Source organism: Crotalus tigris, unplaced genomic scaffold (genome assembly GCF_016545835.1).
Source record: "Crotalus tigris isolate CLP2741 ecotype Arizona unplaced genomic scaffold, ASM1654583v1 scf7180000017560.2302168, whole genome shotgun sequence".
NCBI classification, from domain to species: Eukaryota; Metazoa; Chordata; class Lepidosauria; order Squamata; family Viperidae; genus Crotalus; species Crotalus tigris.
The window spans coordinates 594,985-621,978 of NW_024096474.1; the positions used below are offsets into that span (position 1 = coordinate 594,985).

A 26,994-nucleotide genomic window follows, 5' to 3' on the forward strand; every position below is an offset into this window, starting at 1 on the left:
TTTGGCAGCTGCAGCACACGGCTGGCTCATACTTAAGCGGTTGTCCACTAGGACATCTAGATCTCTCTCACAGTTACTGCTGCTGAGCCAAGTACCATCTATTCTATATCTCTGCATTGGGTTTTTCTTGATAAGTGTAATTCCTTAACTTTCACACCAATATATTGTATTTTGGTGGGCCCAGTGTCCAAGTGTCAGGATCCTTCTGGATCTTGAGCCTATCTTCTGGAGTGTTGGCTATTCCCCCCATTAGATGCCGGGTGAATTCCCTTCTATCCCCTCATCTCAACTGTTTATGAAGATATTAAAGAGCACTAGGCCTAAGACAGAGCCTTGGGGTACCCCACTGTGTGCTTCCCTCCATGTAGAGTGGTAGGACTCCCCGTTGGGCGCGGTTGGTCAACCAGCTACAAATCCATCTGGTGGTGATGCTGTCTAACCCACATTTTTCTGTCTTACTAAGAAGTAGGTTGTTGTCAAATGCCTCACTGGAATCCAAGTATACTATGTCCACAGCATTTTGCTAGCCTGCTCATTTTGTCAAAGAATACAATGTTTATCTGACGTGATTTATTTTTGACAAACCCATGTTGGCTTCCAGTAATAGCTTTGCTTGTTTCCAGGTGTTTGCAGATCCGTTGCTTGATTATCTTTTCCAGAATTCTCTCAAGCATTGAGGTTAGGCTGATAGGTCTGTAGTTTCCTAGATCTGTTTTCTCCCCCTTTTTTAAAGACGGGGACCACATCAGCTCTTTCCGAGTCCTCAGGTGGTTCTCAGGGTCTCCAGGATCTTTGAAAGAGACAGATCAGTGGGTCCAAGACTTCTTCTGCCAGATCCTTCAGAACTCTGGGATGTGATCCGTCAAGGCCCGGTGATCTGAACTTGTCTAGAATGGAACGATGTTCTCTTACCAGTTTCTTGCCTATTTTGACTTGTATTCCTAATCTTTTACAATGCAGCTTTTGATAAATTGGATTATTTTTTTTCTTTTGTGTAATGACAAATGCAAAGAAAGATTAAACAAATGTTTCTGAGTCATGATTTGGTTTTGGGCTGTTAAAATGAACAAACAGGCATCCCACCCACCACACAGCAACAAAAATCACAACCCCTTACTAGAAACCGGATCACGTCTCAACGACAGCCAGCCAATCAAACAATCCAAAACCAGACCGGGACCCAGAGGCAACCAAACAAGCTAAGACCATTGCATCACACAGACGATACTTACACACCAAGGACTGTGGCCCAGCAACAACAACCAGCCAATCAAACAGCCCGAAACCAGACCATGACTCAGAACAATCCGGACAAATAGCACCCACACCAATTTACACCACACAAAAAGGTATTTAAAGGCCAGCGCTCTGACAGATGAGCACTGAAGATGTCCCCATCCCCCGGAAATGTTTGCAGCTCAATCGCCAAACTCAGAGATCAAACCAACAGCCCAAAGCAGCTCACTGTTTATTATCTCTTAACTCAGAGCAAGACAAGTTTTAAGGAAGAGGGCAATAAAGACACTTTGGATCAGACGGAGTGGGGGGGGGGCTCCAACCGTTTTCTCACGTCCAAAACGCCATTTGAGAAATGGAAGCGAGAGCCGGTGGGGTCGGCCTTTCCATGCCCACCTTGTCTGTAAGGCAGTGGGGACTCTACCCACTGAGCAGCTCTGCCTCATTGGCGGCAGGCCTTGCTGAGCCTTTTCCAGATCAGCTGAGTCTTTACGGCATAGATGACAGGGTTGAGCATTGGGGGCAGCAGCTGGTAGAGGTTGGCCAGGAGGATGAGGACAGACTGGGGGATGCCGTGGCCGAAGCGGTGGGCGAAGAACGAGAAGAAGGCCGGGGTGTAGAACATGAGGATGACGCAGAGGTGGGAGCCACAGGTGCCCAGCGCCTTGAGGCGGGTGTCCTGGGAAGGGAACCTGAAGACGGCCCTGAGGATCAGGAGGTAAGAAGTGGCGATGAGGAGCACGTCCAGGCCTGGCGAGAGAAGGGTGGTCACAAAGCCGTACCAAATGTTGACAGCGATATTGGCGCAGGCCATGCGGGCGATGCCCATGTGCTCACAGTAGGAGTGGGGCATCACCCTCTTCCCGCAGTAAGGCAGCCTCTTGAGGAGGAAGATGGTGGGGAACATCACGCAGAAGCTCCTGGCCAGAGCCACCAAGCCGGTCTTGGCCACCACGGAGGGGGACAGAATGGAGGTGTATTGCAGCGGCCAGCAGATGGCGACATAGCGGTCGAAAGCCATGGCCAGCAGGATGGTGGACTCTGCAATGAAGCTGATGTGGGTGAAGAACATCTGGGCGAGGCAGCCGTCAAAAGAGATCTCCTTGGAGTAGGACCAGAGGACGCTCAGGGTCTTGGGCACGGTGGAGGACGACAAGATCACGTCTGCCACAGCCAGCATGGCCAGGAAGAGGTACATGGGCTGGTGGAGGCTGCGCTCCATCCGGATGAGGCAGAGCAGGGAGAGGTTTCCCAGAAGGGCGAAGAGGTACATCAGGCAGAAGGCCACGGCCATCCAGCTGTGGTATTCCTCCAGGCCAGGGATGCCAACCAGGATGAAGGAAGCAGGAGGGAGGCTGCTCTGGTTGCTGGGCTGTTGGGGGTCCAGAAGCATGTTGACTCATCGCACCCAAGTCAGGGCTCCAATCCTCTGCTGAAGGGAGAAAAAAGATGGAGAAGTCACGGCTGGAAAACGTGGTTACACCCGTGGCCGAAGGGACGGGGCTGGAGAGGGAAGCAGGCACTCCGTAAGTAAAAATCGCGTTGCTAATATTTCTAAGATAGGATGCTGTAATGAGTGAAGAGGCAATATTTTAAGAAAGTATTTCAAAGAAGCTAGTGAAGAAACATTAATGAAACATTCTTAATGAAGAAGCAGGACAAGAAGCAACAGATGGAAACTCATCAAGAAACAACCTGGAATTAAAGAGAAAGTTCCTGACAGTGAGGCCAATTAACCAGTGGAACAGAAGTTGCCTCTTGAGGTTGAGGGTGCTCCATCACTGGAGGTTTTTAAGAAGAGACTGGACAGTCACTTGTCTCAAATTGTATAGGGTCTCCTGTTTGAGGAGGGGGCTGTACTAAAAGGACCCTTCCAGCTCTATTCTATTCTAAGAATGCTAAGAAATTGGACCAGACAGAAATCCAATATAGCTTATTGAATTATTTTCTTTCCCCTGGAAACTCTTGCTTGTAAATACTGACCAAAGAAGAGAAATTGGCTGCTAGCTGACCTCTGAAAACCCTGCCTAGAACTGCCACAGAGAAGAGCAGTCAACCTGTCCTTCAAAGCGCCTGAAGAAGGCAGGACAAGGAGCAACGGATGGAGACTCAACCAAGGAGAGAATCAACCTGGAACTAAGGAGAAGTTTCCTGACAGTGAGAAAAATTAACCAGTGGAACAGAAGTTGCCTCCAGAAGTTGTGGGTGCTTCAACACTGGAGGTTTTCAAGAAGAGACTGGACAATCATTTCTCTGGAGTGATATAGGTCTCTTGCTTGAGCGGGGGTTGGACTAGAAGACCTCCAAAGGTCCCTTCCTACTCTGTTATATTACTCTGAGAGTCCAGGAGGAAAACACAGCCAGCCTCTTGGCCTAGTGCTTAACAGCCCTTCCAATTTTTTTTTTTGAAAAGCAACACTTTTTGCCATTATCAGTACAGTACAGTCTATTTTGACTACATCATGCTGTTAAGTATAGTATAGTAGCTACAATAATTTATTTTGCATAATGGTACCTTATTATTTAATACATAAGTAAGATTATTTCTATGACTGGACTTGGTGGGGCCATAAAAACACAGGCATTTTCCCGCATCAGAGATGCCTACAGATTATTTCACTAAGATTCTCTTATATAAATTCCAGGTTGCAAATGATACCTTGAAGAAACGTGATGTCCCAAATTCCAGCCATTGCCCCAATCCTTGAAAAACATTATTTTATTGGTACATCCAATAAGCAAACATTTCCATGTTATCATCTCCTTTGTGCATTTGGCAGCCACAAAGAAAACCTGTCTTTGGTTTAGAGCAGAGGTCTCCAAACTTGGCAACAGCTACAGTATCCTGGATGGTGACTTCTGGGAGCTGAAGTCCACAAGTCTTAAAGTTGCCAAGGTTGGACACCCCTGGTTTACAGAATTGATCCTTAGGCCGGTGCCCAAAGTCTTCCCCAAATCACAAAGCAGGCAATAGGCTGGCTGGACTGACCTCCAAGGTCCCTTCCAGATTCGATTCTATTCTATTCTATTCTATTCTATTCTATTCTATTCTATTCTATTCTATTCTATTCTATTCTATTCTATATTCTCTTCTATTCTATATTCTCCTCTCCTCTCCTCTTCTATATTCTCTTCTATATTCTCTTCTCTTCCCTTCTCTTCTATTCTATAATTCTATTTTCTATTCTCTCCTCTTCTCTCCTCTTCTCTTCTGTATTCTCTTCTCTATTCTTTTATTCTATTATTTTCTCTTCTCTTCTATATTCTCCTCTCCTCTTCTACATTCTCTTCTCTTCTATATTCTCTTCTATTCTATAATTCTCTTCTCTTCTCTTCTCTTCTCTTCTCTTCTCTTCTCTTCTCTTCTCTTCTCTTCTCTTCTCTTCTCTTCTAAAGTGACTTACCAGCAGACAGAGATGAAGGCAGCTGTCGAATGGAGTTGAGGAGCTTCTTCAGGTGCGGAGAAAGGCATACAAGGAAGAAGATGATTTATCCAGCTTTCATGGGGACTTCAAGGACACACCTGTCTCATCTTCCTTCAGACCGAAATTGGCAAGAGAAGCCCAGCTCCCTCTGCCCCAGGTGATGGAGAAATTGGCTGTTTTCAACAACATGTCCGCTTGTGGGTTCCCCCCCCCCAAGGACAGAAGACTCCCCAGTGCCAGTTAGAGGCTGCTTGCACGGTCCCACAGGAAGGGTTTCAAGAGGGCATCCGCTTCCTATGGGGGGATAGCCCTCCCCACTGGCTGCCCCTCCCTCCTCAAGAGCTTCTTCAGGACTAACCCTGATGGGGAGACGACTTGGTCCGTTTCACCTGGGTGACCGCAGGGAGAAAGTGCTCTGTGGCCACCAGACTTCTTCTAGATCAGTTGTGGATGGGACAGGCAATCGTGGAAGGGGGCAATCTTGGGCTGGGCCAAAAGACAAAAAGGAAACTCAGGGGAAGCCCCCCCCCCCGGAATTCTGCTCACTCAGGTGGCCTCAGGCCTGGGCAATGCTAGCTGGCTGCTTTGGCCCAGCCTAAGAAGTGGGCTCCTTCAAGAGTCTGAATGACCATTTTCTTTCTTTCTTTCTTTCTTTCTTTCTTTCTTTCTTTCTTTCTTTCTTTCTTTCTTTCTTTCTTTCTTTCTTTCTTTCTTTCTTTCTTTCTTTTCTTTCCTTCCTTCCTTCCTTCCTTCCTTCCTTCCTTCCTTCCTTCCTTCCTTCCTTCCTTCCTTCCTTCCTTCCTTCTTTCTTATTAAATTGTATATAGCTGCCCATTTCACTAAAAGCAATTCTGGGCAATGCACAGAAATTAAAAATAAATAAATAAAAAGAATATATTTATATTTATATATCCATATTCCTGTCTATCTTAGTTCAAGTTCTAGTACAGTTTTTAATAATATTTTAATCAGCATAATTTTAATACTGTAATTATTTTGTTTTACAAATTGCAATCTGCCCTGAGTCACCTTCTAAGGATGACGGGCGGCATAAAAATTTAATAAATAAAATAAACATTAATCAATATCTTCTTCTTCTTCTGCCATATCCGTTATCGGACATTGGCAATTATGTTGGCGATCCTGTTTTTATCAGCAGCTGCACGAAAAAGTGCTGCTGAGTTTTGTCCAAACCGGTCCCTTAGATTTTGAAGCCACGATGTTCTTCTTCTGCCTGGACCTCGTTTGTCTTCCATCTTTCCCTGGAGGATTAAATGGAGTAGGCCGTATTTTTCTGGGTGTCGCATCCCGTGTCCGAAATATTCTAATTTTCATTTTTTAATTGTTTTAATGATTTCCCTGGGCTTTCCCAGGCGGCTTATCACCTCATTTCTGATCTTGTCAGCCCAGCTTCTACGTAACAGCCGCCTGTCAATCCACATTTCAAAGGCTTCCAGTCTCTTCAGGTGCCCTTCTGTCAGGGATCAACTCTGCTCCATAGAGCAGGATAGAAAAAACATAGCATCTGACAAGCCTGATTTTCAGTCTTAGGCTTATGTCGTGAATTAATCAATATAAAAGAAAGCAAAGTTGCAGACCCCAGGCTAAGAGAGGGGAAGACTGGCCCCTTCCACAGTGGAGCCACCTAAGCAAGTCTCTGGTTCCCGATCCCAGACTTTCCCCAGTGCCCTGGTGGCAAGGAGGGTCCACAGGCCCACCTTCCTTTGGTGGGAATGGTTGAGCCACGCGAGGAGGAGGAGGAGAACTGGCCTATTGCTCATCAGGCACCTCCGGGTTTGGCTTCCCCTCCTCGTGTTTGATGAAGAAGCAAAGGGAGGGAGGCAGCCCAATTTCAGACCCCCCCCCCAGGTCCAAAACTGGAAGCAGCAGCGACCTCTAGGAACCAAAAGACCGACGTACATGTGAAACGCATGCAGGAACTCTTGTTGTGCAAAGGTTGTGAGTACGCATCTGCACTCCAGTGTCCGATGCAACTACATAAGTCTCAGTATTTCTGGGCTCACGTCATCCACGGGCATTGTAACATTCATTTTTTAAAATTTTCATTGATTTATTTAGAGCCCACTTTTACTATTGTTTTATTGTAAACGACTCAAGGCAGCAGACATATTTATTACTACTTCCTCCTATTTTTCCAGAACAACCCTGTGAGGTGGGTTGGGAGGAGAGAGAGACTTGACCAAAGTCACCCAGTTGGCTTTCAAGCCCAAGGCGGAACTAGAACTCCCCGTCTCCTGGTGACAGGCCCAAAGTGCATCAGCAGCAAAAATGTCAGTCTTGGGAGAACATGCCTGGACGCTCTTTTGCACGACTTCTTGCAAGTACTTGTAAGGAATCTATGGCATCCCCCCCCCCCCCCCGGTCTGCTCAGCTCTCTGTCTCTGCAGAATTTCTAGCTGACTTGCCATCTGGACAGAGCTGGGCCAAAGCCCTTCTGGGATCTCTACATCAGGGGTTCCCAACCAGGGGTGCGAGGTCATATTCCAGGGGGTGTGAAAACTTGGGTTTTCAGAATTGTAGTGTATATGCATAATTTGTTGCAGTTATTTCAAACTTTTGTGAGGGGTGCGAGAATGTATCAGGAGCGTTCTAGGGGTGTGGGGTATAGAAAAGGTTGGGAACCGTTGATTAGTCTGGGGTGGACAACTGGGCACCGGGCAGGAGGGAAGGACGTGAGCAAAGCAGAGCAAGATGGCACTCTCCGTTGCCATGGCGAGGAAGCTCCAGGCCTGCCAATATGGCCTCGCATGGAGGACTCAGGTGAGGCTGGCGGCCGGCAGCTTTGTCCCATCGGGGGTCCCTGCAGTCACCTCTTCCCCAGACGGCGACCGGGACCCCCTCCTGCCTCTGTGCCTCTCTCGGCAACGTCTGGAGCCGACCAATCCTCCATTTTGGGGAGCAAAGAGGAGCAACCGGCAGTAGGGCGGGCAGGCTTAGGCGGGGACTGACCCTCGTGGCAGTGAAGAGCCCACCCTGGTCCACATGGCCCGTAGGAGCCAAGCCTGGCCCGATGGCTGGCCACCGGTCAAGCGTCCCCTTAAATCACAGCCCCAACCCCCCACCTTCCCAACTGACAGGCTGGGTTTGCAGGAGATCAAGATACAGGTGGTCCTCGATGTACGACCACAATTGGGCTCAAAATTTATGTTGCAAAGTGAGACATTTGTTAAGTGAGTTTTGCCCCGTTTTACGACTTTTCTTGCCACGTTTGTTAAGTGAATCACTGCAGTTGTTAAACGAGTAACAGGGTTGTTAAGTGAATCTGCCTTCCCCCGTTGACTTGGCTGGTCAGGTGACAAAAGAGGGTCGCACGACCGTCACAAATGTGAGTCAGTTTCACGACCCAAACTGGGGAAATCTCCAGTGCTGGTGCGAAAAATGTCATTAAGCCATAACGGTTTAGTCCCGCAACAGCCGCATTACTTATTCAACAACTGCAGCCAGGAAGGTCGTAAAATGGGGCAAAACTCACTTAGCAACTGTCTCATTTAGCAATGGAAACCTGGGGCTCCACTCTGGTCGTAAACCAAGGACTCCCTGTAAAAACCTGGCTGATGTGTCGGTCTGTTGGCAGCTCCCCAAAAGCAAGCATTGTGCCATTTGGGGAAACATAAAAGAGGCCTCAGCACCCTCCCCCCCCCCAACTGCAGCTTTCCAGGGCACTGGAGGGGGGGACCTGGGGAGGGCAGGCCCAGAAGGAGCACCCCCCTCCCTTCTGGGCAGGGATGGCATCAGCCGAGGTGGGGGGGGCAGGGGGAGACGCCGCTCGCTCAGTGACCCCAAGAAGCCATTCGGACCTTGAAGGAGACAACAAACTTTATTAAGAAATGCAAAACCGTTAAGGAAATGGTGTCGTTGCACTTAGTGGAACAGGGTAAATATAAAAGGTTTGGAAAGGAAGGACTCCCTGGATGAAGAAAGCAGCTGGCATTCGTCCAGGGGGGCTTCTGTTCCCCCACCCCCCACCCCGAGGGCTGCTCTCCCCGGCACACAGAGGCAGCCGAGAGAAGCAGGAGGCCCCCTGGGGGAGGCTGAGGCTGCCAAAGGAGGGAGACTGGCATCCGGTGGCACAGCAGGAGCAGCGCTTTGGGCACAAAAGGGCCAGGCCAGTCAGCCTCCTGGCCAGGGAAGGCACCTAGCAGCCGGCCAGGACAACCCTGGATAACGGAGAGCAGCTCCCAGCCAGCCACGCCGCCCTCCTGCAAGGGGGCAGATCTGGCACAGTGAGAAGGAACCGGGGGAGAGGCAGGACTAGCAAGGAAACGGGGGCTCTCCCTGCCCAAGACACACTGTACGCCCTGTGAAATGGGGGGCGCCCCCCCAGAGAGAGCAACATAGGGATTCTGCAGGACACCAAAGTAGACGGGGACCCCGGAAGGTGGGGCTCCTGCCCCCTGCAGCCTCTGGAGAACGTCCCTGCGCCAGGTCTCCCCTTTCCCGGACCAGGACTGGAGCGGCTGAACTGGCTGGTCGAAGATGCCGTCACTTATGGCTGCCCACTCGGCTGCAGAGGTGGGATAGTTGACTCTGGAAGGAGAGGAACCGAGGCCGGGCGTCATAAGGCCCCCACCCCAGAGGAAACCTCCCGGGTGGCCTCCCCCAGACCCCGCAAGGTGAAAGGTGCCCCCCCCCCTCTGCCTTCCGACTCCTCCTGGGAGGAGCCAGGATGGAGAGCTGTGCCGGGGGGAGAACAGGGACGCAGCCTCGGCCCACTCAGGGAGGAGACGTCCCAGCAAAGGCCTCCTCTCCCCCCCCCCCAGCAGAGCTGCCCCCCACCTGCCAACCCACAGAGTCCAGAGACGGAACCGCCTTTTCTAGCTCTCCGGGCTCAGCCTCTGCCTCGCCCCCGATTCCTTCCTAGCTTCTCCGGCCGCCCCGAAGTGGAGTCAGCCACAGCCCTGCGAGTCCCTGTGGCTGCCCCCTTTTATTTCTGCTGTTATTCCATGACTCCATGGATGTTTTGGCCTCTGCACGAGGGCTGGCTGTCCGGAGTCAGGGGGTGCTTGGGAACGAAGAGGCCAGTCCTCCCTCCAGGGGGACCCCCGGCATTCGGGAAGGCTGATCGGCCCGGACCAGGTTCCAAGGAGCCCAGGAAGGGGGAGGCCGCTGGGTCCCCAGGAACGACGGAGGGAAACAGCCAGACCTACCGACAGCTTCTTCACGCTGCCCAGGGCCTGGGCGTTCAGCCCCCGCAGGTCCTTCTCCGAGAGCTCGCTGGCCCTGATCCGGATGCTCTGTGCAGAGGACAAAGGGAGTAGGGGACGGCTTTTCTGGGGGCGAAACAAGCCCACCAACCCCCCCAATTCATGCAGGAACCGCAAGGACTCCCGGCCCGTCCCAAGTCGAAGCTGGCACGTCTGTGTTGAGAAACAGAAGCCCCCAAAGTCTCCCCTTTGCTAGAGGGCAAAGCGCCTCCCCACTGGGCAAAGAGGGCTTCCACGCTGTCCCCCCCCCAGCGCCCGAAGGCCCTTACCTCTCCTCCACCCAGGGGCACCACGAGGAAGACCTCACTCTTGTCTGCCAGGGGGCTGCCGTTCACCGAGATGCTGAAGACCCGCTCGTGGGCGCTCGGGGCCCGCAGGCCGGGCGTCTTGAAAACGCTGCGGGCAGAAGCCGGCAGATCAGGCGGCTGGCCAGCCCCGCTCCGGAGGCTGCCCGAGGGGCCTGCCTGGCGGAGGGGGGCCTCACCTGGAGTCAAACTTGCCAGCAGGTGTGAGCAGAAGAGTGGCAGCTTTTGTGGGGGTCCCTCGGCCGGCTGGGGTGACGGGGTTCACTTTGCTGGGCCTGCTAAAATACAGCAGCAGCCACCGGGTCAGTGGCTCATTTGGGACTTCAAGCCGGCTGCCAGAGCTCTAGACTGGAATTCTTGGCCTGAAGGCACCTTGAGGGCATCAAGACCACCCCCTTGCTCAGCACACCATTCCAGTTATGGCCCCTCAAGGGACAAGCCGGGGAAGATAAGCCCCCCCCCACCTCCCTAGATTGCTTGACTCATGAACAGGGGACTTTGGTGATTTAAATCACAAATTTCATCCTCCCCTCTGGAAGAAAGGAGACCACGGCAGCCATCTTAGTGCTGGGAGGCATCTTGGGGGGGGGTGTCTTCTCTCCCGACTCTGCTCTGCCCACCCCTGAGAAATGCCTGCCCAGACTCTCCTGGAGAACCCCCAGGCATGAAGGAGTCACAGCTGGCTGTTCCCTTGCATAAGGGCACCCCAAGTCAGGAAACCCCTCTCTGATTCCAGCCTGGATCGCTGGGTGTCCAAGCGTGGCAACTTGACGGGGCTGGCTGGGGCATTCTGGGAGTTGAAGTCCACAAGTCTGCAGGTGGCCAGGCCTTAAAGCTTCTCCCTGCTGGCTCTTGTCCGACTGCCCCCTTCCTCCCTCGCCCCCTCTTGCTGTCAAGTCCCCCTTAGCCTCCCCTCCATTAAGCCAGGAATTCCTTTTTATGGGATTTCACCCCCAAGCCCCTCCCCCCTCCCTCGTTCTGCCCTGCACTCTCTCCAGCTCCTCAGCCCTTTTGTATTGTGGGGACGGGGGGGGGGAAGGAACACCCCATGGGGGGGGGGAGTCTGACCAGGGCAGCGTAAAGCAGCAGTAACCCTTCCCCTATTCCTCCACTCAGGCAGCCCAGGATCGCACCGGCTGCAGCACACTGCGCCCCTGGGGTCTTCCAGGACCCCCCCCCCCGATCTCTCTCTTCTACCTGACACCTCTTGAGGCAGTTCAAGAGCGCTGTGGTGTCCCTCCTCGGGGCTCACTCTGAAGGACAACCCACCCGGTGGGTCCTTCACCTCCATTCACAGGGCTTGGCTCAACCCGGTTCAGTCTCCGACAGAGGAGAATGCTGATAGCTCAGGGTCGTACTGTGGGTTCCTTGGGGGTCTCTGAGCTGGGTTGCTGAGTACTTGCTGCCCGTTACCTTTTACGGAAGTGCTTGGATCGGGATGAAGGGGGCCGGGCCCTCTTGGAAGTCGGAGGCCTTTTGCTTGAGGTCTGCACCTGTAACGCAGAAGGGGCTGTGACTCTGCCCGCCTTCAGCCACAGGCCCTTTGCGGGGTGAGCAGGGCATTCACCCAGCCCCAGCCTCTTTTGAGGTTGTAGGTCACCGGTCCACCCGCCCACCCACCCACCCATCCCATTCATTCAGAATAGAGCGGGAAGGGACCTCGGAGATCTTCTAGTCCAGCCCCCTGCTCAGGCAGGAGACTCTATACCAGGGGTCTGCAACCTTGGCTCTTTTGTGACTCCTGGACTTCAACTCCCAGAATTCCTAAGCCAGCACAGCTCTCTTTCCCCTCAGCACAGCTGGCTCAGGAATTCTGGGAGTTGAAGTCCAGGAGTCACAAGAGCCAAGGTGGCCTAACCCTGCTACCATTTCGGACAAATGGTGGTCCAAGCTCATCTCGAAAACCCACAACTTCTGGAGGCAGGTGGTTCCACTGGTTAATTGTTCTGTCAGGAAGTTTCTCCTTAGTTCCAGGTTGCTTCTCTCCTTGATTAGTTTCCACCCGTTGCTTCTTGTCTGCCTTCAGGCGCTTTGGAGAATAGCTTGACTCCCTCTCCTTTGTGGCAGCCCCTCAAATGCTGGAAGACTGCTATCATGTCCCCCCTCGTCCTTTTCTCTAGACTAGCCATACCCAAATCCTGCAACTGTTCTTCATTTTTCATCCTTTTACTGCTTTATTGCTCATTAATATCCTATTGCTGGGACCTCGCAGAGAAAGATCCGTTCTCAGACAGAACTTTCCGGGCTTCAGGTGCAGGCCCCCCCCCACCCGGAGGGCTGCAGGCTTTGTTAAGGCAGAAAAAGCACTCAACAGGCAGGGCTCCCGAGGGAAGCCGCGAGAGGGAGGGCCAAGGCAGAGGCCTTCGGAAGGACAGAGAGAAATGAATACCTTTCCTGGCTTCTGGTGTGCCACGTCCGGATCAGCCTGGTCCTCCTGCTTGGACTTCTTGACCGCAGGCAGCAGAGACGTCTCCATCTCTTCGTCAATGGTCTCAATGGCCTGCTTGGCTGGGGGGGGGGGAACACAGAAACTCTTGGAGGAAGGGGGGTGAGACAGGCAGGCTGGTGGGGGCAGCTGTGAAATGGCCGCTTCTCAGCCAGCTCCGTCACGGCTTCTAGGTCAGGGGTAGGCCACCTTGGCCCTTTTATGACTGGTGGACTTCAACTCCCAGAATTCCTGAGCCAGCCATGCTGAGGGGAAAGGGGGAGGTTTCCAAGCTGAGCCAGGCTGGCTCAGGAATTCTGGGAGTTGAAGTCCACGAGTCATGAAGGGGCCATAGTTTCCCCCATGCTGGCTCAGGAATTCTGGGAGTTGAAGTCCACGAATCACGAAGGGGCCAAGGTTGCCTACCCCTGAGCTAGGGCAACACGAGCAACTTTTCTTTTTACTAAGACAAAGCAAGCAGTCCTCGGCTTACAACTGTTCATTGGGTGACCATTTGAAGTTCAACGGCACTGGAAAAAAGTGACTAGTGACCGTTTTTCACTCTTAGAACCGTCGCAGCATCCCCAGGTCACGTGATCAAAATCTGGATGCTTGGCAACGAGCTCATATTTATGATGGTCGCAGTGTCCCAGCGGGGCCACGTGATCCCCTTTTGCGACCGCCTGGCCAGCAAAGTCAATGGGGACTATGTTGCTAAGAATTGCAGAGATCCCCTTAACGACCGTGGCAAGAAAAGTCGTAAAGTGGGGCAACTGTCTGGGCTCAGCTGTGGTTCCAACTCCTTCTTGAAGGAAATAAAAGTTATCCTTTTTATAAATGTAAAAATGTAATGCCATTATATGAAACTGTCTCTTTAGCAGTGCAAATGTAGCAATGCATTGCCAAATGTGTGGGAAGGTTTGTTTACTGTTTCCTGCCCATGTAAAGTGACCACAAATGGTAATCAGCAAAGATAATTAATTATGACCTAAGGTTTACTGTTTATTGAGGGAAGAATTCAGGAGGCCGCAATTGCAAACACTTTTCTTATTATTTTTATGTTTTTCTTCAATAAAAACTTTGTATTGTTAACCAGACTTGTCTTCGTATTGTCTCAAAATTTGGGGGTTTTACATCTCACATTCTCAAGCATCGTAAGAATGGAAGGAGGAGAAATAAAGTGAAGTTTGCTAATTACAAATGCTGATGTTTGAACATCGCTAAGTGAGTTTTGCCCCATTTTACAACCTTTCTTGCCAGTTGTTAAGTGAATTGCTGCAGTTGTCAAGCTGATAACATAGTCGTTAAGCAAATCGGCTTCCCCGTTGACTCTACCTGCCAGGTCACTCCCCCCCGGGACGCTGCGACCGTCCTGAGTACTCAGTTGCCAAGCGTGTGAATGTCAATCCCATGACCACGGGGAAGCTGCAGCGGTCATAAGTGAGGGGAAACAAGAGCACTTTTTTCAGTGCTCTTGTAACATGGAATGGTCACTACCTGATCCGTTGCAAGTCCAGGACTGCTGTGTTGCTTGGAAACAGGCAGAAGAGGCCGCATCCTGCAGGGGACAGACCCTGGATGGGATGGTGGGTGATGCAAGGCTGCACCATTTTTCTCCCCCTTCCTTCCCTGAAGTGTGTAAACCTGAGGGCCCGGTGTGTCTGCGGGGGGGGGGGGGCTCACCTTGTTTCCTCTTGGGCAATACCCCCCCCCTGCCCAGGGGTCGACTCAATAAACGCTGCTGCAGGGAGCCTGGATTAGCGACTTTGGAATCCCGCGCTTCATTTTCACAGTGGGGGACCGTGAGAGTATTAGGCGGGCCCTTCTCCCTCCCTCTCCCCCCCCCCCGCTGACCTTTCTTGGCGACCCGGAAGGGCGTCTGGACGGCCCGGGAGGCCAGCTGGGTGATCTCCGCGATCTCCACCTCGCTCTGCAGGGAGGCAAGGAAGCCGGGCAGCTCGCAGGAGAGGGGGAGGCGGCCCGATTGACCCGCCCAGCCCTCCCCCTCCCCTCCCCTCCCCCGGGCTACTCACTGACCGAGGCCACCCTCTCCAGGGCCTTGTCGCTGCCTCCGAAGGCTGCAAGTGGGAGAGGGAGAGAAGGGGGGGGTTAGCGGGGGGGCGGGCGGGGGTCGCGCAAGGCCGGGCGGGGGGGCTCTTGCGGGGGGGGTCGAGACCTACCGAGGAAGGTGATCCAGTTCATCTCGCGCAGCGGCAGCGGCAGCCGCAGGACCTCCATGTTGCTCTGGTTCTCCACGTCCTTCTGCAGGCTCTTGCCCGCCGCCCGCACCAGCGCCAGCCGGGACCGCACTGCAAGACAGGCGCGCCGGTCACGGCCCCGGCCCTCCGCCGACCTCCACCCCCGCCCCGGCCAGGCCCCGGCCCTTCGCCCGACCCCGGCCCCGGCCCGCCTCACCCTCGCGGTCGAAGTCCTTCAGGAAGGCGTCCACCCGCTTATCCCGCGCCGAGGCCTTCGGGCCGCCCCGGGCCGCCGTCGGCCTTTTCCTGCCGGGCGCCATCGCGGAAGCGGAGACGGCGGAGACGAAGGCCGTTCAAACTTGGCGCGCGCCCCGCTCGGCCAATCAGGAGGCGGCCCGCCGCGCGCACGGCTCCTCCGCCTCCTCCTGCCGCGAGGCCACGCCCCTCACGCCGCCCAGCCGCGCTTTCTACGGGGGTACCCCCTGCCCGGGGCGCCCGTGGGCGGGGCATCGAGACTTGGGGGGGCGGGCGGAAAACGGCAGGGAGGGGCCCCTCGGGGTGGGCGGGGCTTTGGGGCTGGAAGGGGCTCGGGGGGCTCCGCTTCGGGCGCGCTCACGTTCAGACACCTCCGGCGAGAAAAGGGGACCACGCGGAGATCGCCCTCGGGCCTCCGGGCTCCTCCTCCGGCCAAGCGGGGGTCTCGCGTGCCCCGGTGGGGATTGGCACCGCCTCCCCACTTTCCTCCCCCCCCCACCGGCTTGCAGGGGTCAGCAGAGCTCCGGCTCGCCTGCCTCGCCTGTCGGCTCCCTCGGACAATCCCCAGAGCTGCAGAAGGGACCTCGGAGGTCGTCTAGTCCCACCCCATCTGCAGGAGGCCACTTAATTCAGCTGCTCCAGCCGAGTTCTGTGGGGCTTGTTGGTGGGAGGCCGAGGAGGGTGGGCTGGCCCTCTTTCCTCTGCCTTCTCCCCCCACCTAGCATTCCCGGACAGAACCGGATGGAGATGCCAAAGCAAGAAACCCTCCCCCCCCCCCGGACTCTGTCCTTGGTCTCTCGGCCTGTCCCTCTGGGGGCCAGGCTCCCTCGGGGAAGGGCTCCCAGGGCTTGGACATCTCCCCCCCCCGCCTCCCTCCCTCCCTCCCCAGGGCCTTGTCTCCTCTGGGGCTTGTCAGGCGCTTGCAGACCTGGGCCTGGTGCTGAAGTGGGCGATGCCAGGGACCGGCTGCCCTTATCAGCCTGACAGCCTCTTGCCTGCTCAACCCCCCCCCCCACACACACACACAGCCAGCAGCCCTGCCTCGCCTCCTAAGGCCTCTTGCCTTTCCAGTAACCATAAGCCCACACTTCCATCTCAGAACACAGGCAGTCCTCAAGTTACGGCCACAACTGAGCCCTAAATGTATGTTGCTAAATGGAGCCTTTGTTAAGTGAGTTTTGCTCCATTGTACGACTTTTCTTGGCACAGTCGTTAAGTTAGCAACCTGGTCCACACTGACTTTGCTGGCCGTAAGGTCGCAAAAGGGGATCACCAGTGGCCACGCGTCTGACCATGGGGGTGCTGCAACGGTCATGTATGAAATGTGCCTCCTCCTGACAAGCCAGGTTCACTTAACAACCGTGTGGCTAACTTTGTCATGTTTTGCATAGCAAGAGAAATTTTGGGTTCAGCTGTGGTCATAAGTCTAGGAATAGGAATAGAACAGAAATAGAACAAAATGTAGAATAGAATAGAATGGAATGGAATAGAATTGGAATTGGAATTGGAATGGAGAAAGAATAGAGAAATAATAAGAGTAGAATAGAGAAAGAATAGAATAGAATTACAGGATAGAGTAGAATAGAATAGAGAAAGAATAGAGAATAGAACAGAATAGAATAGAATTACAGAATAGAACAGAGTAGAATTACAGAATAGAATAGAAATACAGAATAGAATAAGAATGGAATAGAATTGGAATTGGAATGGAATGGAGAAAGAATAGAGATATAATAGAATAGAACAGAATAGAGAAAGAATAGAATTACAGAATATAGAATAAAATAGAGAATAGAACAGAATAGAATAGAATTACAGAATAAAATAGAATTGGAATGGAATGGAGAAAGAATAGAATGGAATAGAGAAAGAAAAGAATAGAATTACAGAATAGAATAGAAATAGAATAGAATAGAAAAAGGAATAGAATAGAAATAAGGAATAGAATAGAAATGGAATAGAATAGGAATAGGAGCTAGAGTAAGTAAAAGGGAAAGAAGAGTAAAAGGGAAGAAGACCGAACAGAAGTAAAACAGGAGAACCATAAAGGGAACAGTGACCAAAGAAAGACGGTGGGAGAGTAATTCCATCGATCCAATGAGCAAAGGGAGCTGGGAGGCTTCGCCCTTTTCCCCCCCTGGCTCCAAGGAGGTCTCCTTCAGTTGAAGTCCAGGAAAGGGGGGGGGGGCTCAGGGCCAGGAAAGGCTTCCTCTTTAGTATGATGGCAACGTTTCTATATACGGCAGTGTTGTAAAAGAAACATAATACATTATATTGTTTTGACACATTGGTCATCCGTATATAGGTTGAGGAAATATGGTTAGTCCTGCAAACAGTTTGAACCATTCAGGATACCAAATATATATATATATATATATATATAAATGGCATGAATAAAGCGCGTTCACCAGGAGAGTTTAAAGTTAAAATACTTTAATTAAAGTATTTTACTATATTAAAAGGTTGCCAAGCTTTCGTTGGGAAAACTCTCCAACATCTTCAGGGCTGAGAGACCTGGTCTCTCAGCCCTGAATTAGTTAATAAAAGTAGGATTATTTAGTTTTTTTTCCAGTCAAAACTGAATGCAATGCAGGAAGTCCTCACCTTCCAACAGTTTTGTTTAGTGGCCATTGGAAGTTACAAAGGCTCTGAAAAAAGTGATTTATGACCATTTTTCACACTTAACGACTGTTGCAGGGTCCCCCACGGTCACGTGATCAAAATTCAGACGCCTGGCAACTGGCTCCTATTTATGACGGTCGCGCTGTGGCTGCGTGATCCCCTTTTGTGACCTGAGAAGCAAAATCAATGGGGAATTCAGATTCCCTTAACAACCATGTTACTAATTTAACAAACTCGATGCTTCATTTAACAACTGGGGCAAGAAAAATCATAAAATGGGGCAAAATTCACTTGACAAATGTCTCACTTAACAACATAAATTTTGGGCTCAATTATGGTCATAACTTGAGGACTGCCTGTTCTAAATAACTGCTGCGAGTTTCATTAAAGTATTTGTTCTACAGCACAATAAAGCTGACAGTAATGAGCTCATTACTTAATATTAAAGTCTCCGTTGCATTCTTAGTATTTCTTACGCAAATTGAAAAAGAAAAGTTAAAGCAAATTTGACTGCAATTAAAGTACCAATAGATTAAAAAAAGGCTTTGCAGTTTCTGACTACCTTCCTTTTTGTGCTTCTACTAATTCAGTTTTTACAAACATTTCCACCCCTTAAAGTCAGCTGGTCTTGCTTAAATTTGGTTAAACTTCTGTTGTGAGTATATACTGTGCTGTCAATCCTGCACGTCCTCCAAATTAACTTCCCAGTCAGATATTTTCAGAATTGTGTTTTTCTTTCAACATTGGGCAACACTGATCACAAACAAAACAAATTTAAGTTAAAGATAAAAATAGAAAAGTGGGGGGGGAGAGAAAAAGAAGAAAGGAAGAAGAAAGTGGTTTCTGATCAATAAAAATAAATCTTCCATGACATTTCCAACATTTATTACTTTATAATTTATCTCTCTTATTATTGATGGAATTGCATACTCTCCATAGAATATTTTGTACTGCTTTTAAGTTATGTTTGGTGTAAATTTTACAGATTATAGTCCATAATTCTTAACAGAATCATAGAGTTGGAAGGGACCTTAGAGGTCATCTAGTCTAACCCCCTGCTCAAGCAGGAGACCCTATGCCATTCCAGACAACTGGCTGTTCAGTCTCTTCTTTCAAAGCCTCCGATGATGAAGCACCCACTAGTTAATTGTTCTCACTGTCAGGAAGTTTCTCCTTAGTTCCAGCTTGCTTCTCTCCTTGATGAGTTTCCATCCGTTGTTTCTTGTCCTGCCTTCTGGTGCTTTGGAAAATAAGTTGACCCCCTCTTCTTTGCAGCAGCCCCTCAAATATTGGAAGACTGATATCATGTCCCCCCTAGAATAGAATAGAGCTGGAAGGGACCTTGGAGGTCTTCTAGTCCAGCCCCCTGCTCAAGCAGGAGAACTATTCCGTCCCAGACAGGTGAATGTCCAATCTCTTCTTGAAAACCTGCCTCTGCTCTTTGCTGCTCTGGCAGCCACTCCACCCCAGCTGGGAGATTATCAGCCCCACCATCAGCCCCTGCTGAGCAGCTCTTGGCAAAGCAAGGAGGGTTGCTGTGGCAGCCGAGGGAAGCAGGGAGGCCCCCAGCCTTCCCTGGAGAGGGAAAAACAATTCCTCCACTTTCAAGCTCTCCCCCAGCCCCCCCCCCAGACTCTAGTTCAGACCCTTTTCCCTACCATCACCCCCCCACACCGGCTATAGGGGGGCATCCATATGAGCCGAGGTGGCGCAGCAGTTAGAGTATATATATATATATACATTGCTTACTGGTGTACACCGCTTAGAGAGTGCTTGCACTTAAAGCGGTATATAAGTCTCATAAATAAATAAATAAATCCATGTGGTCCACCTATTACTCAGACAGATAAATCAGGACAACAGAATTGACAGAGCTGGAAGGGGCCTTGGAGGTCATCTAGTCCGACCCTCTGCTCAAGCAGGAGGAGACCCAACACTATTCCAAACAAACAACTGTCCGGTCTCTTCTTTCAAAGCCTCCCGCGATGAAGCACCCACAACTTCTGGAAGCAACTTCAGTTCCATTGATTGTCCTTACTGTCAGGAAGTTTCTCCTTAGTTCCAGGTTGCTTCTCTCCTGGATGAGTTTCCACCCGTTGCTTTTTGTCCTGCCTTCAGGCGCTTTGGAGAAGAGCTTGACTCCCTCTTCTTTGGGGCAGCCCCTGAGATACTGGAAGGCTGCTATCATGTCCCCCGTCGTCCTTCTCTTCATTAGACTAGTTCCCTCAACCATTCATCTTAAAATTTAGCCTCCAGACCTTTTATCCTTGTGCTTTGCTGGTGGTTTTTAATAAGAGACTGGACAGTCACTTGTCTGAAATGGCCTGGGGCAGGGGTCCCCAACCTTAGCAACTTTAAGACCTGTGGACCTCAACTTGATCTTTGGGTGTCCAAGCGTGGCAACTTGAAGACCTGCAGTTGACATGGATGGCTGGGGAATTCTGGGAGTTGAAGTCCACAAGTCTTAAAGTTGCCAAGGTTGGGGACCCCCGGTCTAGGGTCTCCTGCTTGAGCAAGGGGTTGGACTAGAAGACCTCCAAGGTCCCAGCTCTATTCTGATTGATTAATAGACTCTGGAGATCAAGAGCCTCTTCTCACTGGTAGTAGGCTACCACACTCCCTCTGATGTGCAGCTCCACCTTGGATAGCTCCCCTTCCTTCAATTTCCGTTATTGATGCAGTCTTTTGTTCAGTAGAGGTGTCTCTGCTTCACCCACCGTAGCCCCCCTTTTGGGGAGGAAGCTGTGTTGAGAGGGAGGAGCTGGCCCAGAGTCCCCCTAAGGGGCATCCTGAACAGGACTTGCCCATCCGTAGTGGCCCCCTGGCATGGACCCCAACCTTCACCCCACCCCAGTTCAATGCCCCTCTTGGGATGGGGAAGCACAGGAGGGAGGAGTAGGGCCCCCCCTCTGCTGTGGGAAGGGGCCCAGCAACGGACCATTCTCGTCACAGGAATTGCACCCTACAAAGGTGGCAGCTTTGGAGAGGGGGTGGCTTTCCCACGAACCTTGCGGAGCCGACCAACAGCCAGGCTGCAGGTGAATTTCCCTGAAGCCCCCGGGCTCCCAGGCCTGCTGCGGACCCCAGACGCCCCCGCGGGGACCGGCCGGCCCTGCTCATCCAGGACCACGGCAGCCCCGAGCCCGGGCCGGGCGCGGAGCCTGGCGAAAAGAGGAGGGCCCGGCCCAAGGCGGGCGCCGCCGTCCCACCGGCGGCTATCTTGGGCTCCGGCTGGCCCGGCAGGGCCACACCCGGCGGGCTCCCCCCTCCCCCCTGGCTGGCCCAGATCCACCCGCCCACCGCGCTCCTTTCCCGGCGGGCAGGACATAAAAGGCCGCCCCGGAGCCGCTTCCGCAGCCTTGGTCGCTTCCCTTTCTTCAGCCCCGACAGCAGCCCCGACAGCAGCCCCCGCCATGGTGCAGTGGACCGCCGAGGAGAAGAGCACCGTCAACGCCATCTGGAGCAAGGTCGACGTGTCCGCCATCGGCGCCGAGTCTCTCGCCCAGTGAGCCCCGTGGCAGGCGGGGGGGGGGGACGCGAGGCGGGGGCGGGGAGAGAGAGAGAGGGCGCGGGGGGGGGGGAAAGGCCGACTGCCGTCCGCTGACCGTCCGCCCGTCCCCTCGCCCGCCCCAGACTGCTGATCGTCTACCCCTGGACCCAGCGCTTCTTCACCAGCTTCGGCAACCTGAGCAACGCGGCGGCCATCCAGAGCAATGCGCAGGTCAAGGCCCACGGCAAGAAGGTCTTCATGGCCTTCGGAGACGCCGTCAAGAACCCCGAGGGCGTCAAGGACACCTTCGCCAAGCTGAGCGAGCTGCACTGCGACAAGCTGCACGTGGACCCCGTCAACTTCAAGGTGGGACCCCGCCGCCCCCCCCCCGACCAGGCTTCTCCGGGGGCGAGAGGGGGACGGGGCTCCTCAGAAAGCCCTCCTCGCGCTGAGGGGGTTCCCTAGTTCAGGGGTCCTCCACCTGGGCCACTTGAAGACTTGTGGAAAGCTGGCTGGGGAATTCTGGGAGTTGAAGTCCACAAGTCTTCAAGTGGCCCAGGTGGAGGACCCCCGCGGCCTAGTTGGGTCTTGCGGCGCCTGCGAGAACAACCGCCCGGCTGCAGAGAGTCCCCTCCTGCACCAAGGAGCCCGCCGTCGTTCTCCGAGCTTCTCGCCTCCCCCCCCCCCGCGTTTCAGGCTTGGGATTCGTGGCCGGGGGCAAAGGCGGAGGTCGCGGCCGGGGAAAGGGGCTCCTTGGTGCAGGAGGGGACTTCGGGTACCCGGCTGGCAACGGCAACTTTCTTCCCTTATCCTCCCCTTTCTCTTCCTTCCTTCCTCCCTCTTGCTCGGTCCCGCTTTTTGGGAGGGGCGAGAGCGCCCCCTCCGCAGCCAGCCCAGGTTCCATCGGCGACCCTTTCTCTCTCTCTCTCTTGCAGCTGCTGGGCGACTGCCTGATCACCGTGCTGGCCTGCCACTTCGGGAAGGAATTCACCCCGCACGTGCACGCCTGCTTCCAGAAGCTGGTGTCGGTGGTGTCCCACGCCTTGGCCCGCCGGTACCACTAGGCCGCCTCCGCAGCGGCTGCGCCCGCCCTTCGTCGCCTCCGAGGGGGCCTCTCCAGCCCCCCTGACCTGCTCAGACAATAAAAGTCACCTTTTGCAGACTGAACCGACTCGTCCGTGGCTTTGTGGGGGGGGGGGAGCCGGGAGCGGCGGTAGGTGGGGAGAGAAGCGGCCGGGGGGACCGGGGTCTTGGGCAGCACAGGGACCTTGAAGCCACCGGGGGGGGGCATAGAAGGGACACCCCGGTGGGAGGGGGTCGTCCTCGGAAGGAAGGCGAGTGGTCGCTCACAAGCGCGTCTGCTCGGAGGAGGAGGAGGGGGGGGTTGTTACACGTTTCATTCCACCTGAGTCGGGAAAAGCCCCCTCCCCGCCCCCGCTGCACCCGAGGCCGTTAGGGAAGGCTGGAGCAGGGAAGACCCGCCTCGGCGGCGCTCGGGCGCCGCGTCGGGCTTCTCTTAGCGTCCCGGTGGCTCCGTCGTGGCCCTGGAGCAGCAGCTGCGCCTCTGCCTGCCCGGCCGGCCGGCCACCTGAGCCCGTCAGTTGGGGAGGACGCCGGCTGCCCCTCCCCCCAGCAAGAGGGGCTCCGCTGGCAAGGGAGACCCCCGACCCCCCCCCCCATGCTCAGATCAGGAGCGGCCGGGAAGGGAATCTGTGTCTGACCAGGGACGCTTCCCCGCAGCTGCGGGGTGGGCAGGGGGATCCTCTCCCCGGATAGTTGCAGCTGCTTAGATTTATAAGGAAAAGCTGCTCCGAGGGAAGATCCCGACGACCGCGGACCGGTTTTCTGGCTCCGGAGGCTTTTGGGAGGAAACTGGCAGGTTCCATTGGCTGGGTTGCACTTCGCAGAGGGCTGGACTAGATGACCTTTTTGGCCATCTCCACTCTACCGTCCAATCACCCTACGGTTCTGGCACTATAAAAGCGGAGGAGTTGCCCCCCCACCCACCCTGGTCATCCAAGACAGGGACCTGGCAGCTGGGAGCCAGGTCAGAAGATGGGGCAGAGCCTGGAAAACAGTCCTGCGAGGATGGTCAAAGGGTCTGGCCTGCTGGGTCTGCAGAGGAGGGGAGGGGAGCGGAGGGAGGGGACCGGACAGCAGCCTTCAAAGGGCTCTAGAGACCCCACGCAGCAGACGGAGGGGGCTGGCTCTCCATTGGCCCAGAAGGCAGGACCAGAGCCGGTGGGAGAGACACATGGAAGGAGATTTGGGCTGGAGATCAGGAGTGGCTTTGGCCCAATCCCTCCCTCTCAGCCCAGCCCACCTCACAGGGTTATTGTGATGGAAAATAGGAGGAGTATTGTCTGTATTCGCTGCCTTATTTATAAAAATAATAAAAGTGGGATATAAAAAATAAACTTCCTGACTGGGGAGCTGTCAGCTTGTGGTTCAAGCAGCCGCACAAGTGCAGTGAGTTGGGAATTTCCCAGCAGGGGCTGGCTGGGTGGTGGGTGGTGCAGCTGTGGGCCTTCCTGAACTTTTTCCTGCATTAACCAAACTACTTCTAACAGAATAACAAAAAGTTGGAAGGGACCTTGGAGGTCTTCTAGTCCAACCCCCTGCTCAAGCAGGAAATCCTGTACCATTTCACACAAATGATTGCCAGTATTTTCTTAAAAGCCTCCAGTGATGGAGCACCGACAACTTCTGGAGGCAACTTCCGTTCCACTCGTTGATTGCTCTCACTGTCAGCAAATTTCTCCTTAATTCTAGGTCGGTTCTCTCCTTGATAAGTTTCCATCAGAAATTTGTAAGTTTCTTTAAAAGTTTTTATCAGAAAGTCCTTTTTAATCCAAGAAAGGTAAAACACTTTAAATTCATTTAAATATGTCTCTTGTGATTGGTCATGAGTTTGTGTGTTGTGGGCAAAAGTGTTAGGTAAGTTACTCAGGCTTGGGAAGCCCTAATGCAGTGAATTCTGCACTAACTAGGGTTGGACTAAATGATCTCTGGATTCATGATTTTACGTGGAATATGAAACATGAATATGCTTCAGCTGGTGAACAGGATTCAGAAAACGTGGCGTGTCTCAAAGAGATTCTGTTGTTGGATTTCTTAAGCAAAAAAAAAAAACCACAAAAACTTCTAATGTCATTTTTGAAGCATCATAGAAGGGCACAATGCAGGACTTTCATTTTCAGGATAATGCAACCAAAGATGGGACAAAGTTTCCCTCCAACCCTAACCCATCATCCTTTCTTGCACTGCAGGAGCACCCAGAGGGGGGTGGGCAGGGCCTCTGCATGGACCCACTTCCTAGCTCAGAGGTAGGCAACCTTGGCTCTTTTATGACTCGTGGACTTCAACTCCCAGAATTCCTGAGCCAGCCGTGCTGAGGGGAAAGGGAGAGGTTTCCAAACTGAGCCAGGCTGGCTCAGGAATTCTGGGAGTTGAAGTCCATGAGTCATGAGGGGGGCATAGTTCCCCCATGCTGGCTGAGGAATTCTGGGAGTTGAAGTCCACGAGTCATGAGGGAGCCAAAGTTCCCCCATGCTGGCTCAGGAATTCTGGGAGTTGAAGTCCACGAGTCATGAAGGGGCCATAGTTCCCCCATGCTGGCTGAGGAATTCTGGGAGTTGAAGTCCACGAGTCATGAAGAGGCCATAGTTCCCCCATGCTGGCTGAGGAATTCTGGGAGTTGAAGTCCACGAGTCATGAAGGGACCAAGGTTGTCTGCCTCTGTCCTAGGCTCAACCAACACATCAACAGGTTAAGCTCAAACAGGTTAAGTCCATCCAAGATGCTAAGCCATAAATCAAACTGAGATATTTCACACCAAAATGAACCCAACATAGCCAGGGATGAAGTTACCTGGTTGGCTCGTGAAATCTCTGCAAGAAAACCACTGAGCCCAGAAGGCACCGAGGACCCCCCCCCCCCAGTTCAGCCCTGAGCTCCAAGTATTCTTTTCTATGGACAGCCAGTCTCCCCCTCCCCTCCTCTCCCCTCCCCTCCCCCACTGCCCCATGGGAAAGGGGTGCTTGACCGGGCAGGCCTTTGGCTGCAGGGGGCCCTTGGCAACGGGGTCTGTCCCTGGCAGCCTCCCTGCCCGACTTCCAGCTTGCCAGCTGCCCCCTTTATCGCCCCCAAGCAGCTGCCCAGGCCTATCGGAGGAGGCTGGCCTGACTCAGCCCTGACTCAGCAGAAGGGGAGCCGGGGCAGATCTGCTGAGTCATCCCCCCTCCCTTCCTGCCCTCCAGCTCAGGACCTGCCTCTTTCCCTTTGCCAGGGGAGACGCCCTCTTGGGGGCGCACCCTTGCCTTCCCCAGGGCCCCTCAGCCAGACACACAAACACACCCTGCCGCCCAGGGAAGGTTAGGTAGCCTCCTGCCCATCCACGGGGGGCAAGAAGGGGCGCTGCTGGCTGCTGCTTGCCCCCCAAAGGATGGTGAAGTTAGGCCCTCCGTCCTCCATCCTTGGACCGTCGGCCGTGTCTCTCCCCCCCACCCCCTTTGCCCTTTCTCCTAGCCAGACAACAACAACAACAATGATAATAATAATAATAAAGTTGGAAGGGTCCTCGGAGATCATCTAGTCCAACCCCCTGCTCAGGCAGGTAACCCTATACCATTTCGGACAAATGGCTGTCCAGTCTCTTCTTAAAGACTTCCAGTGTTGGAGCATTCCCCGCTTCTGGAGGCAAGGAGTTCCACTGGTTAATTGTTCTCACTGTCAGGAAGTTTGCACCCGAGGCTGGAGTGGCTGGTCCACAGGAGAGCAGCAACACCACCCCACACCACCACCATGGAGAGGTCTCTCAAGACAGAAAGGGCTAGGACAGGGGTAGGCCACCTGGGGTTTTTTATGACTCGTGGACTTCAACTCCCAGACTTCCTGAGCCAGCCATGCTGAGGGGAAAGGGAGAGGTTTCCAAGCTGAGCCAGGCTGGCTGAGGAATTCTGGGAGTTGAAGTCCGCGAGTCATGAAGGGGCCAAAGTTTCCCCCATGCTGGCTGAGGAATTCTGGGAGTTGAAGTCCACAAGTCATGAAGGGGCCAAAGTTCCCCATGCTGGCTGAGGAATTCTGGGAGTTGAAGTCCGCAAGTCATGAAGGGGCCATAGTTCCCTCATGCTGGCTCAGGAATTCTGGGAGTTGAAGTCCACGAGTCATAAAGGAGCCAAGGTTGCCTACCCCTGGGCTAGGATGAGGCTCCAACGGAGCTTCCTTGGAAGTCACCTACCAGAGGGATTTGGGGGGAGAGAAGGGGTTCCCTGGTATGAGAAGAGCCACCTCATTTCAACTCACGGGGAACTGAGTTCAGTTTCCAGGGGAAAGTTTTAATTGGGCCATTCCACACATTTTACGTGACTCCCCCACTGATAATCCTGAGGGCGTCCCCCTTTGTAGGACACCAACCGTGAAAAGGCCGAGGGTCCCCGGCCCCGAGGCTTCAAGAGGGAGGAGTCTAGCCTCCTTGAAGTGGTGGGGGTCCAGACTTGGTTAGTGATGGGAAAGAGACCCCCGTGGAGATTCCAAGCTGTGGGCTGGGCAGGACTTCCCAGAGGAAGCTAGCCGCTGTCCTACCATCGCCCCAAAGCCCACGGGGCTTTATTTTCCAAAGAGGGCTAGAGAACCCCCTGGCTCTCAGGCCTCCTTAGCGTGATGGAGTTTGCTCCCCTGGAATCCCAGCCAACTGCTGGACGACCAAGGTGGTCCTGCTTCTGAGCTCCTCAGGTGCACCAGATGCTTCCACGGAGTGGCCGGCCCACCCAACCCATCCTTGGGGCCCTGCACAGCCCAGGTGACCCCAGAGG

At 53.4% G+C, this 26,994-nt stretch overlaps 3 protein-coding genes across 6 annotated transcripts; 1 reads left to right on the forward strand and 2 right to left on the reverse strand.

Moving 5' to 3' along the window:
- Positions 1–910: 910 nt before the first annotated feature.
- LOC120310178 (olfactory receptor 52B2-like) lies at positions 911–5,349 on the reverse strand. The gene is made up of 2 exons (XM_039348309.1): positions 4,641–5,349; positions 911–2,668 (listed from the first exon to the last, which is right to left on the reverse strand). Exon 2 carries the CDS (start codon positions 2,627–2,629, stop codon positions 1,679–1,681), a length of 951 nt encoding a protein of 316 aa, XP_039204243.1. The 5' UTR covers positions 2,630–2,668; positions 4,641–5,349; the 3' UTR covers positions 911–1,678.
- A 3,127-nt stretch (positions 5,350–8,476) lies between these two features.
- On the reverse strand, positions 8,477–20,884 carry CDCA8 (cell division cycle associated 8). Of its 3 annotated transcripts, none has more exons than XM_039348386.1 (10): positions 20,699–20,884; positions 14,797–14,925; positions 14,654–14,694; positions 14,471–14,546; positions 12,581–12,699; positions 11,605–11,684; positions 10,371–10,469; positions 10,156–10,282; positions 9,830–9,916; positions 8,477–9,209 (listed from the first exon to the last, which is right to left on the reverse strand). In XM_039348386.1, exons 2-10 carry the CDS (start codon positions 14,852–14,854, stop codon positions 9,165–9,167), a joined length of 732 nt encoding a protein of 243 aa, XP_039204320.1. In that variant the 5' UTR covers positions 14,855–14,925; positions 20,699–20,884; the 3' UTR covers positions 8,477–9,164. The 3 variants fall into 3 exon arrangements, with proteins under 3 accessions (XP_039204320.1, XP_039204299.1, XP_039204309.1); XM_039348365.1 differs by lacking the exon at positions 20,699–20,884 and adding an exon at positions 15,032–15,821; XM_039348375.1 differs by lacking the exons at positions 10,371–10,469; positions 20,699–20,884 and adding an exon at positions 15,032–15,821.
- A 133-nt stretch (positions 20,885–21,017) lies between these two features.
- LOC120310199 (hemoglobin subunit beta-1) lies at positions 21,018–22,348 on the forward strand. 2 transcript variants are annotated; one of them, XM_039348354.1, is made up of 3 exons: positions 21,018–21,196; positions 21,325–21,645; positions 21,735–21,750. In XM_039348354.1, coding segments are annotated over exons 1-3 (414 nt in total). In that variant the 5' UTR covers positions 21,018–21,104; the 3' UTR covers positions 21,736–21,750. The 2 variants fall into 2 exon arrangements, with proteins under 2 accessions (XP_039204288.1, XP_039204278.1); XM_039348344.1 differs by lacking the exon at positions 21,735–21,750 and adding an exon at positions 22,117–22,348 and having other exon boundaries at positions 21,025–21,196; positions 21,325–21,547.
- Positions 22,349–26,994: the final 4,646 nt, after the last annotated feature.